Source organism: Catharus ustulatus, chromosome 30, assembly GCF_009819885.2.
Source record: "Catharus ustulatus isolate bCatUst1 chromosome 30, bCatUst1.pri.v2, whole genome shotgun sequence".
NCBI lineage: Eukaryota > Metazoa > Chordata > Aves > Passeriformes > Turdidae > Catharus > Catharus ustulatus.
In genome coordinates this window covers 1,791,217-1,803,971 of record NC_046250.1, presented here as the reverse complement: position 1 = coordinate 1,803,971, position 12,755 = coordinate 1,791,217, and the positions used below count along the sequence as shown (strand labels likewise).

General features: G+C 54.7%; 1 protein-coding gene and 1 pseudogene across 2 annotated transcripts; both read left to right on the top strand.

Moving 5' to 3' along the window:
* The first annotated feature begins 6,942 nt into the window (after positions 1-6,942).
* Positions 6,943-9,618, top strand: LOC117008711 (zinc finger protein 239-like). 2 transcript variants are annotated; one of them, XM_033082733.2, is made up of 3 exons: positions 6,943-7,442; positions 7,871-7,927; positions 8,111-9,618. In XM_033082733.2, exons 2-3 carry the CDS (start codon positions 7,882-7,884, stop codon positions 9,031-9,033), a joined length of 969 nt encoding a protein of 322 aa, XP_032938624.1. In that variant the 5' UTR covers positions 6,943-7,442; positions 7,871-7,881; the 3' UTR covers positions 9,034-9,618. The 2 variants fall into 2 exon arrangements, with proteins under 2 accessions (XP_032938624.1, XP_032938623.1); XM_033082732.2 differs by having other exon boundaries at positions 7,798-7,927.
* A 691-nt stretch (positions 9,619-10,309) lies between these two features.
* On the top strand, positions 10,310-11,436 carry LOC117008617 (annotated as a pseudogene).
* The last annotated feature ends 1,319 nt before the right edge of the window (positions 11,437-12,755 follow it).

Genomic DNA, 12,755 nt, shown 5'->3' with positions numbered 1-12,755 from the left:
TGTCCTGCCAGCCCAGCCAGGCTGACTGGAACATTGGGGTCCATGAGCACCAGGGATAAAACCCTTTTGATGAAACTTCCAGGCAAGCAAGAGTGCCCTGCCTTGCTTGGTCTTCTTGGAAGAAGAATCCTGCAGCACTGGAGACTGGCAGGAGGAGCACTGGAGGAAGCCCCCTGACCTCGGTCTTGTTTCTTGCATTCTTTGCACAGTCAGTAATGCCTGTGGAGTTTCAAAAGGGGGTTTTGGGTCCTACTGCAGGGTGCTTTGAGGGGTTTTTTTGCAGTGTTTTGGGGGTGTTTGGGAGTCTCTCAAGTCTGTCTCCTTTAGGGAGCACTAGAAATGGTGCAGCCCCTCAGGATCTGTGACACCTGCTGTGGAAGGGGCAGGAAATGCAGCTGAACTGGGCCCCCTGGGATGCCCTAAATCCCCCAAAGGGCCCTGGAAGAACTCCCTCACCCCAACCAGCCCAAGCTCCAGCCTCCCAGGCGCCACACCTCACCCCCTTGCTCCCTCAAGGAATAAATCCCTGTACAAGCTCCCCCCAGGACTTCCCTTAATGCACTAAAACCCCCTTATCCTGCCTTGCAGGACCCATCAAACCCCCTTGACCCTTCCCTTCCCACATGCCCAGCCTGCTTGCCACCACCCCTTTTCTCAGACCTCCCCAATGCCTTCAAGGCCCCCCCAGGCCCTCCCTTAAATCTCCCAGGATGCACTGAGCCCCCTGTAAATTCCCCCAGCTCCCACTCCAGGTAACCCATCAAACCCTGTGCAAACCCTCTTTGGGAACCCACTCAAGCCCCACTGTGGGCTTTATCAGTTCTTTTGTGTTCCTAAAGGCCAGAGGCTCTCCACACTCCAACACAACCTTGGGGGGAGGTGGGTGGGTAATTCACTTCCTCTGCAATCGAATGGATCTCTCTCAGGACCCCATCACTCACCTCATGCCCCCTGTTGAGGACTACCCAGAGACCTTCAGGACTCTGTACCCCCATATTCCCCCCATATCTCCCCCTGTATCCCCTCTCAGCACTCCCAGTACCCTCCCCAAGGATGCCCCTGCATGTGGCAGTAGAGGCTGGTGCCCCCCACAGACGAGAAGGGTGTGGGAAGGGGGGTGGAAAACCATGGAGTAGCTGGAGGTGGGTGGGGGGCTTCCCCCCTGCCCCTAAACCCCAAACCACTCCCTCAGCCCCCCACAGTGGGAACCAGAGCAGCTCCGAGGAGAAAACGTCCTCAGATGTGCGGCCTGGGGAGGGGACCCCAAAATCAGGGGTCACAACATTAGGGGGAACACCTACATTAGTGGATGGGACCCCCAGATTCCCCAGGCCTCCCTAGAGTGGAGGAGAGACCCCCCCAAGACCTGCCCAGCCACTCCTGGTGAGAGGAGAACACGTACTGTGTGGACCCCAAAATCGGGGGAGGCCCAAAAATTAAGGGAGCTCCAAAACTGGGGGACACCCCAAAATCTTGTTGGAAGACCCCAGTATCAGGGCAGAACCTTTGCCAAAGAAGCTGGGTCCCTCAAGCCTGCTCAGATGGGAGGAGAACATGTCCTTGGATGTATGTCCTGGGGGGAAAGTCAAAATTAAGGGAACTCCAAAATCACAGGGAAGACCCCAAATCAGGGGACACCCCAAAATCAGGAAGGTGTTGGAAATGCTACAAAGGTTAAAATTTTTATGTAACTTTAGTCAGTTTTGTTCACCCTTGGCACGGGGGAAGGGAATTGAACTTTCTTGTCGGGGCACTGGTCCAGCAGGTGAGGTCTGACGAGCTTCACAACTCAACAGACTGGGAGTAGAAGAGAAGATACAGAAAAGATAATGACCATTAACAACCATTAACAACCATCAACTCCAAACATCGCCCCTGGCATGGTCAGAAATCCCTAGTCCGGGAAAAGAGAGATGAGAATGAGAACCTAATTAGCATCAGAGGTGAAGAGATCTGTTACAAATAGGAAACCAAATACTGACAACTGCACAATGTGGGAGCAATGTACATTGAACTATGCCTTTCGATGGGTTTTGACTGTGTCTCTGAAAAAATCTAGCAAAATTCATGAGTGATGGAATTAATTTCTCTGCACACCTGGGCAAAGTGTGGATGAAATTGTTTGTTGCACATCCTGGCCAGAACAACATCCTAGCCAGAATAAAGTAGTGACTTTGATTCTCTAACATTAAAAATGCTGTTGGAAAAGCGGGGTTTTTTTTGTTTGTTTTCCCACAGTTTCAGTGACAAAGGGACCCTCCACAAAAAAAACCATGTGATCCTCAAAACCCACCTCGCTCCCAGACGGGAGAAGAAAACACCCTCGACCCTTTGCTGGGGTGGGGGGGGGGGGGGGGGCAGAACCCATTAATCAGAGGGGGCCTCAAAATCAGCCCCCAGTCCTCTCCCCACCTCTAAAGACACAGAAAATCTTGCTCCCCAGCCTTCCCATATCCCCCCCATTCCAAATTGCCCCCTTGCCCCAAGATGTCCTGAAGCTCCCCCAGCCACTGTAGCCCCCCAAAGCCCCCCCAGATCCACCCTGGACGCCCTGAGACCCCTTCCCAGCTCCAAACACGCAGAGCCGCTCATGCACCAGTGCAGCCGCACGGCTGAGGGGCTGCGGGGCCATTTCGGGGCGCAGCTCCTCCCAGCCTCCCCCGGAGGGGCTCCAGCCCCACAGGTCCTTGGCCACCAGGGTGTCCCTTCAGGCCATGGCCGTGTGTGAGTGCCGGGGGCATTGGGGGGCAGGGGGAATAACCCTCTGGCTTCAGCAAAATGTCACCTCAAATCCCACAGTCCTGTGACGTCTTTGTTCTTCCCAAAGTTCAGGAGTTTAGCGTGGACTGAGGAGCAATCCATGTCAATTAGTAAAGCTTACTGAAATATCAGTTGATTTAGCGAGTGGTAATGATCGTGGATCGTGTGTTTTACGGAGGGCACACACTGAGGGGACATGGGCAGGCGGATCGGGATGTCCCGGGTGCCTTTCAAATACCTCAGCCAACGGGGAAAGGGAATGAGGGGAAAATGCGGCCGGGAAACGAGCAGAAGAGAAGGCTCGTTGCTCCTGTTATAGATAAAAAACGAATTAAGCTGGATTAAAATAATAAAACAATAATTTTTATTTTTGCGACCGAAAATACGGTCCTGGGAAGCCACAAACGAAACAGGACAGCACCGACCCCGATGAACACACACGCTGATCTGACCCCTATCGCATCAGATCCCCCTGTGCTCACACTGGCCATCCCTGGGAGCCCAGTTTTTATGCAGTTTTTATGGCCTGAGGCGAACGTCCCCTTTGTTTCTACTGCGGATTCTCATATACAGATTAAATCCTTTTCTTGGTGCTGCCCCGGACAAAGGCCCTTCCTGGGCGTCGTGTCGATGAACCTGATGAGAGTTGTGTCTGCTCCATATTGAGGTGCAATTTTCCTTGGGATGGTTGATATTTTCTTACTGAACCGAGGCTTTGGAATGTAACTGGAGATGACTGGATTTACGGGAACTGGCCTTGATGGCCCCCAGGAACCTCCCAGCTGTCTTCAGGTGTGCTACTTAACACGTTTTTATCGATGATCTTCTCCTGTTGAGTGGTTTCAGGATTGCAGAGCTAGGTCTGTTGATGTGCTAATTAAGGCCTTTGTCTGTGGCTCCGGGTGCTGGAGTATGATGAAAACACCCTTTTCCTGGCAGTGGCTAAAAAGTTCCCTTATTTTATCTCATTATTTTATACAACCTTCTTATACCATATAAACACGAATTATAACAACATATATCACACTCCAAATAATTGAGAGAGACCCCGTCGGACACACGCTCGATGGACTCCCTCTCTTTGCTCAAATCAAAGGACTTTTACAGGACTCCTCTGCCTCCTTTATGGACAGGAATCTCTGGCGATGTGGGTGGCGTGGGGGTGGGGGGCACTGGAGCTCCTCTGCCTGGGGAGGGGGGAGAATAAACCAGTATAAACCAAGAAAACCCCCAAACCCCTTTAAGAATTCCTCATAATTAAGTAAAACTGAGTAGAAGAAAAATAGAGGTGAATAAATATTAATCAGTTAAAGCCGTAGCTAATGTATAATTAAAAACTGGGGACGTGTAAAATGGGGCTTGGGGTGCTAAAATGCCTCAAGAAAGCACCAAAAAACTCCAGGCCCCAAGTTGCCCTCATGCCTGGTCTGGCTGTGCCAAGCTCAAGTAGAAGAGTCCTGCAGTAGCTCAGGGGAGCAGCAGCCCTGCTGCTGATGCTCAGCCTGTGGAGAAAGGGGTCAGTGGCCCAAATGTGTGCTTTGGAAATCAGAGCTGGGTTCCTAAATGCTGCCGAAACTGTCTCTAATAGAGCTGTGGTGGCTGAGGGATGTGCGTGGGAAGAGTTTGCCTGCCATGAACTGGACTTGTTGATCATCTGAGCTCTGTTCAGGGCCAGTCTGGAGCCTGTTCCTTCCCCCTTGCCCAAGGGCAGAGCGTTGGTGAGGGCTGGAGTTGGAGGCTGTGTGTGCCCGGACAGCCGGTACCGTGGGGCTGCGGATGCTCCTGCCAGCGTGGGCTTGTCTAAGCCGGGCCTTGTGCCTCTCTCAGACACAGCTGGCCAGGACTGCCAGGACGACCTGGGGAGCTGTGCAGGGAGCAGCCAGGAGACACTCTCGCTGAGTCACAAAGTGCAGAAACTACCTCCTTGCTTCCTAAACTTCTCAGAGAGGAGCCAGGGAGCAGCTGGATGCAGTCAATGGTTGATCTTTAAAGGATAATATAGGTGTAATCGAGCTTTTATACAACTGTGATCCATAGGATGAAGGATATATTTATAGACAAATAAAGAGTTGATTATGATCACAATTAAACTCAAAGATCTTTATCAGAATCACTTACTACCCAGTACAGAGAACTATAACTTCTTGGATAGTGCATTTTATTTGAAGCAACACTGGAGCAATTCTATCCAAGCCAGCAAAACCAATTCTTAATGAAAGATTGATGTTACTCACCAAAACCAATGACCATGGGCAAACATTGGTCTCAGCTTCCAGGAGTGATACTGAGGGGCATCCTCACTCCAGGGACAAATCTGCAGAAGGGAAACACGTGGCATGAACCACTTTGGTGAGGGCAGGAGAAGCCTGCCATGGGTGAAGCTTTTTCATTTGTCTTTAGGAAACCACAACCTGTTTTTTCTGAGTCACAGAATCTCAGGCTGGGGAAGGCTGGAGGCACCGCTGGAGGTCATCTTGCCCAGCCCCTTCTCCACCAGGGCCACCCAGAGCCAGCTGCCCAGGATGTGTCCACGAGGCTTTTGAGTCTCTCCAGTGATGGAGACTCCACCACCTCCCTGGGCACCTGCCCCAGTGCTCGGCCACCCTCCCAGTGCAGAGGTGTCTCCTGAGCTCAGAGGGCCCCTCCTGGGTGTCACTTTGTGCCTGTGGCCCCTGGGGCTGTCCCTGGCCCCATCCCCTCTGCAGCCTCCCCCTGGGTATTTTTCTACAGGGATGAGATGCCCTGAGCCTGCTCTGCTCCAGGCTGGGCAGTCCCAGCTCTCTCAGCCTCTCCTCACAGCAGAGATACTCCAGTCCCTCCATCACCTTCCTGGCCCTGTGCTGGACTCTGTCCAGTCTGTCCCTGTCTCCTGTACTGGGCAGCCCAGCTCTGGGCCCAGCACTCCAGGGCTGGCCTCACTGGTGTGGGGCAGAGGGGAAGGATCCCCTCCCTCCACTGGCTGTGACACAGCTCCCAGTGCAGCCCAGGACGCTGTTCTGCATTGCTGCAGGAGCACATTGCTGCCCCATGGGCATCCTGGTGTGCAGCAGGACACTGCCCAATTTTACTTTTCCAGCTGGCTGGTCCCCAGCAGATCCTGGTGCCTGTGGTTGCTCCTTGCCAAGGACAGGACTCAGCAGTTGTCATTGAACTGCCACCCTTGTTGAACTGTCATCCCTGTGGATGGCAGCATTTCTCTCTGGCAGATCAGCCACTGCTCCTGATTTTGTGGGAGGGTACACTCTGCCCCATCACCCAGTTCCTAACAAAGGTGTCAGAAGGGACTGGACTTAGCCTTGTCCTGCAGGGCACACTGCTGGACTTTGTGCCACTGATCACCAGGGATCCAAGAAGGCAGATTTTGTGCAAGGCGTCTGTTTGTATGTACATATTCAGAAAGAACTGGCAGGATTTATAATAGGGATTTTTGTGCCTTATCTTACGTGGGGAAAATGTAATGATCCATGCTCACTCTCACGAGCAGTGGGTAAAGGAAGAGTGGTCCTGTTGTTGGTGACAGTGGATGTCAGCTGCATAGGAACTGTGCCAGTCTGGTGTGACCTACTGTGGGAAGGAGCACTGTGAGGGAGGTAAAAGCTGGGGTGTAGAGATCCTTCAAAGACTGTTTTTCAAACCATAGAAGCCCCTGTTGTGTGAGGAACAGGAAGAATTCCTAGGCAAGGGCTGAAACTGTGCTTCTGTGAGTTCCTTTACCTCCTAGGTCAAATTTTCTATTAATGATGACAGATCAAAATTGAAACACTCATCTTCCTATGACCTTTGATAGGAGGGAAGAATTCTTGATCCTGGAAACATTCAGGAATTGGCTGAGGATGAGAAGGTCAAGAGCTGAGGGCATAAACTAACTTAGCAAGGTGGAAAGCAGAATCACAAGCTTGGGTAGGTGACAGGAGATCAACTGAACAGGTTCTGATCAACCTCATCTCACAAAGGAGGAATGTGGAAGAAAACCTGTGCAAGAAGAATCAAGTTATCTCGGAGGAGTGCAGAGACATTGCGGTGGGAGCAGTATGGAAGGGGCAGAATAGTCAGGGAGCTCTTGAGCCAGGCATGCACCAGGTCTGAGCACCAGAGGAAGCTACAGCAGCTATTGTCTTCAAAACAGCCTGGCCAGTGAAGGTGGCTCCTGAGAACTTCAAAGAGCATTCCACCAGTCTTAAAGATGGGCACAAAGTGTATTTCACAATGACCTCTCCTCAGACGCCGCCGCCATCGCTCCAGCACCGCCCTGGCCGTCACATGACCGGGCTGCTCCCGCCCACCAATCACAGCACGTGATTCCTTGGCATTTGCATAACCCCGCCCCCGGGTTCGGCTCTGCCCAGTCCCCGCTGCAGCCGGCTCTGGGTGCCATTTCCTCCCTGCTCCCTACCTGGGAGGGAGCGCGCTCCCAGTTCCTTCCAGCTTCTCTCAGGATCGCTCGGGTGCTCCAGTATCGGTCCCAGCGCCGCGCGGGGCGCAGCCGCTTTGGAACCCCCAGGGCAGAGCACGGCTGCTTTTGGGTGTCGGCACCGAGCCGGGCCGGACTGGGAGCGGAGGAGGAGCAGGAGGAAGAGGAGGAGCGGGAGGAAGTGCAGCAGCAGCAGCAGAACCGGTCGGCTTCGCCGCCCTCGCGCTCAGGCCGCAGCTCCGCCGGCATCACCCCCCCCGAGAAGGCTCAGGTAAGCGGGGAGGGGGAGCTCGCCCCAAATCCATCGTGGGGGTCTCCGGGAGGGGTTCTTTGTGGGGCAGGGGATGTTTGGATCTTGCAGGAGCCCAAAGCTGAGCCGGAAATGCCCCGGGAGGGATCTTGGGGGGGTCCCGCGTTGCGATCGCTCGTTACCTGCGGGGAGGGGGCGATATTGGGTCTGGGGATCCCCGGGAGAGCCGGGGGGGGAAGGCGGGAGCCCCGGAGCGGGGAGAGCCAGAGGGGCGATCCCGGAGCCGGGGCACCCCCGGCAGCCTGGAGGGGTGGGGGAGCTTGGTGAGGAGCGGGCTCCGGGCCCCCGAGGCTGAAAGGGGCGCTGACTTCTCCAGCTGCCCTTGGGTAGCGGGAACATCAACCCCAACGCACACAGCGCATGTTTTCCCATGGATTTCCCATTCCCAGACCTTGCCGCGATGGAGGAGGAGGCCGTGAGGAACATGCCCCCGGAGCCCCAAGCAGGTGAGGAGGAAGTCCCTGCCCCTTCCCCCCCCTCCTGCGCCATCTCCCAGCCCAGCACGGCCCCCGGCTGCAGGACAACTCACTGCTGACCCCATCCTGCCGGGGACGCGCTGGGGGGAACTCCTTGCCCTTGCCTCTGGCACGGAGGCAAATCCCATCCTCTCCTTGTCCTTCCTCCCCCAGACAAGGAGCTGAGAACAGAGACCAGGGAGGACAAATTCCCGTGGCAGAACCTCGTGGAAGAGGCCGTTTGGAGTGGCTCCGCAGCGCAGGAATCCAACGGGGAGGAAAAGCCCCAGACATCCCTCACAGTAAGGGGCTACAAACACACATCTTGGATATATGACGAGGAAAGACCCACCGAAGGCCAGAGAAGTGGACAGAGCTTCAGTCAGAGCTCAGACCCAGTGGTCCATGAGCAGCTTCATGATGGGGAGAAGCCCCACAAGTGCTCAGAATGTGGGAAGAGCTTCAGCAAGAGATCCTCACTGGTCTGCCACTGGAGAATCCATGTGGGGGAACGGCCCTATGAGTGTGGGGAGTGTGGGAAGAGCTTCAGTACAAGATTCAAACTGCTCCGCCACCAGATGATCCACACTGGGGAGAGGCCCTATGAGTGTGACAAATGCAGGAAGAGGTTTCAGACCAGCTCCAATCTCCTCATGCATCAGCGGATTCACACAGAGGAGAGGCCATTCCGCTGCCCTGAGTGCGGGAAGGGCTTCAAACACAACTGCCGCCTTATCTCCCACCTGCGCATCCACACTGGGGAGATGCCCTATGAGTGTTCTGAGTGTGGGAAGTGCTTCAGGACAAGCTCTGACCGGATTGTCCACCAAAGGAGCCACATGGGCGAACAGCCCTATGAGTGTGATAAATGCGGCAAGAGGTTTCCAACCAGCTCCTGTCTCCTCCAGCACCAGCACGTTCACATAGAGGAGAAGCCTTTCTGCTGCCCCGAATGTGGAAAGGGCTTCAGGCACAACTCCAACCTCATTGTCCACCGGCGCATCCACACCGGGGAGAAGCCCTACGTGTGTGCTGATTGTGGGAAGAGCTTCTCACAGAGCTCACACTTGACCAAACACCAACGGAGGCTCCACTAAGGGAAGCCTTGTGAGTGCCTCAAGTAAGGGAAGAACTTTGTGGGCTGCTCCAGCTCCACTCTCCATGGCAGGATCTGCCCTGGATGATCTCCAGTGTCCCCTGGTGGGCAGAGCTCTGGTGATCTATGTTGCAAAGACACCTGACTGGGGGTCTCCACATTCTCCTGGCTTCCCTTGAGCATCTGGACACATCTACAGACCAACGTCAGAAATCCATTGTGGAGAGCACAGCTGTCGACTTCTGACCCCAGAAAAATCTCACTTTTTGTGTCTTCTGGTAGCATGAAGCAACACTGAATGGCCTTGGGGGTCTTCTCCAACATAAATCCATCATTTTAATTCTCTCTGGCCCATGGGCACCTTCCACAGCTAAATGGGGAATGGATTGGAGCAAAAGCTACAGTTTTTGAGACAGTGGGGTGGAAACCCCTCCCAAAAGAGTTCTTCCCACCCAGCCAAGCATGTGGATGCTCCACCAGCAGGGACACGTAAATCCTTTTGTTTTTTTGGCCTTGAAACAAAAAAGTTTCTGTTCATCCCTTTGAAAGTCCTGAAATTGGGGTAAAAATAAAGATGTTGAACTAAGGCATGGATGGTGGACAATTACATGGGTGAGGTCATGGATGGGGTCATGAGGGGACACAGCCTTTCATGGGGACATAGACATGGTTGAGGACACAGACCTAGCTGGGGACAAGAGGGGACATGGACATGGGTGGGGACATGAACTGGGACAGCATCAATGCCACCAGAGTGGGAGGGTTGCTGACAAGTTGTTGTCAGGGCTTGTTCCGTTGGTGACGAGTGGCGTGGTCACAACTGACAGCCACCAGAGTACCAGGGCCACTGCCCTCAGGGGAGCCCAACTACCTCTGGGGACAGGGCAAGGGTCAGTGCCACCAGCAGTGTCACATGGCCCCACGCAGGTTGTCATCAGAGGTGTCTTAGTGGCAGCATCCCCACAGGTGTGACGACTCTATCCCCTGCTGAGTGTCCTGGTGGCATCGTGTCCCCTCCCCTCCGTTTGTCCCCATCCTCTGCCGTGGCTCCCTCTCACCCCTCTGTGTGTCCCTGACCCCTTCCATGTGCCCCCGTCTCCTCCTATGTTCCTGTCCCCCACCCCCAGCAGGGCCTAAGTCCCTGAGGTCCCGGGCCTGTGTCCTGCTGGGTTTCCCCATGTGTTTCAGGATGTTCCCTGCTCCAGGCACTGAGTGTCTGCACCCACCCTGGCACAGGTAGGGACACGCCATGACACCCTGTGACACCCCATGAAATCCTTTCTTCTCTGATTTTTGGTCTTCCCCCCGCCTCTATTTTTGGTATTTTCCCCCTATTCTGGATACTTTCTTACATATTTTGGGTCTTTCCCCTCTTTTGGGTCTTTCCCCCTAATTTTGGTTCCCTTCCTCCTCTTCTGGATCCTTTCCCCCCTTTTCCATCCTTACCCCCGAATCCAGGCGCCTTCCTGCTTCTGGTACTTTTTTTGGGTGCTTTCCCCCTCCTCCAGTCCTCTCCCCACCCCTTAACCCTCCTCACTCCCCCACTGGTTTCCCCCCAGGCATGTCCCCAGCTGTGTCCCCCAGCTGTCACCCCACACCACATGGACTCAGTGCTCACCATCCTGGATGCCCTCGAGTCTCTGGCCTGGGGCAATTCCCCCAGCACCACCGTGGCCTTGGGGAGGGGGTGCAGGTCTGCAGCACCCCAGAGTGCTGAGTGTGCTGGGCGAACACCCCCTGGCTCTCACTGCAGGCCAGTGGTAGCTCCTGGCCGAGCTCCTCCACCAGGACCCGGTGACCCCGGAGCTGGGGGCGGTGCAGGCCCCTACAGCTCAATGGGGGCCCTTGGTCCCCTCCTGGCTGGCACTTAGGCGGGGCTGAGATTGGGCGGCTTTGGGCCACCCCTCCCCACCCTCAACGCACCCATCGACTCCCTCTTGGCTTTCACCGTCCCTTTGGGGACATCTTTCCTGCTGGCGCAGGGGGGTGACAACTCACCCTGCTGGGACCCAGTGGTTGTTGGGATGATGTGGAGAACCCCCAAAATTACACCTTGAGGGGTCCCCTGTCCCGACCGGACCCTATGACCATCGGGGCCGTAGGTGGGGTGGTCCTGGAGGCGTGGCTGGCCCGGGGACCTGAGCTGCTTCAGAGCTACTATGGGACCAGAAATGGCTCAGATGCAGGATGCGGTCAGCAGTTACTGGTGCCGGGATTTTGGGGAACGGGCAGGACACAGATGTTTGAAGAAGGAGGTTGTGGTGGTTTTGGGGGTGTGGAGGATGCTGTTGCCCAGCCCAGAGCTCCTGAAGAACATGGGGACACAGGAGGTGGCAACCATGGCTCATTGCGCGTGGGAGTTCAGCGAGCACTATGCGGGTACAGGCAAGGTGGCACCTCCTAAATGGGGGTGTCACCCCTCAAATGGGATTTGTCATCTCCCAAACTGGAGTTCTCACCCCTAGGGGTGACAACTGTGTCACCCTTAAGCAACTGTCACTCCCTAAGCAGGTTTGTCACCTCCCAGACAGGAATTGTGACCCCCTGTGTCTCCAGAAGGCCTCTACTATGTCCCCATTAAGTCTCATGTCTTCAAATGGCCTCTGACATTTCCCCAAGGAGTACGTTGTCCCCATGTTGCCTCTTCCAAATCCCCAGTGGTTCAGGGGACACCTTCAGCCCCTTGTCCCCATGTGGTAACCACCATGTCCCCAAGAAGCCCTTTGTGGATCTTCTGGTGCCAGCACAGATGGGGATTGTCGCTGAAGCTCTTTCCACATTCCAAGCATTTACAGTGCCGTTTCCCCGAGTGTACCCAAAGGTGGGTGACGAGGTTGAAGCTCTAACTTAAGCTCTTCCCAGATTCCAAGCATTTTGTGGGGCTTCTCCCCATGGTGAAGCTGCTCAGGGACCACAAGATAAGAGCTCTTATAAGGTTGTATCTCTGTCCACCTTCCCAGCCCAGGCTGGGTCTTTGCTCGTGGGATCACCATGAACTGCGTTTGCAGCACCTCCTCATGTGGGATGTCTGGGGCTTTTCCTCCCCACTGAATTCCTGCACCATGGAGCTGCTCCAAACAGCCTCTTCCACGAGGTTCTGCCATGGGGATTTGTCCTCACTGGTCTCCGTCCTCAGTTCGTTCTCTGGGGGAGGAAGGACAAGGAGAGCATGGAGTTGCCTCCGTGCCTGAGGGAAGGGGAAGGAGATCTCCACAGCGCATCCATGGCAGGACAGCATTGCCAGTGGGGTTGTCCTGCTGTTGGGGGCCGTGCTGGGCTGGGAGATGGAGCAGGACAGAGGGGGAAAGGGGTAGTGACTTCCTCCTCACCTGCCTGTGGCTCCTGGGCCATCTTCCTCTTCCTTGCAGCCTCCTCCTCTCCCATCAGGCCAAGGATTGGGAATATGAAATCCAGTTTTGGGGGAAAACAACATGTGAGAGCATTTATATGGGGATTCCTCCTGCCCAAGCCCATGTCTAGAAGTCACCAGACATTTTGTTTTCATAAAAATCTTCAGACCACCAAGATTCAGCCCAGAAATACTCCAGACCAAAAGGTTTAGCTGGAAAACCTCTCAGAAATACCAAGATTTAGCCCTCCGATACTTGAATAGATCTGAATGGATCATGATTCTCTCAAAAAAAGCTCCCCAGGAGATGCCCCTCTCTGGTCTCTCCACTTTGGACTTCTGGGGGTCCTGTGTGTCTTGAGGGTTCTCCTCTC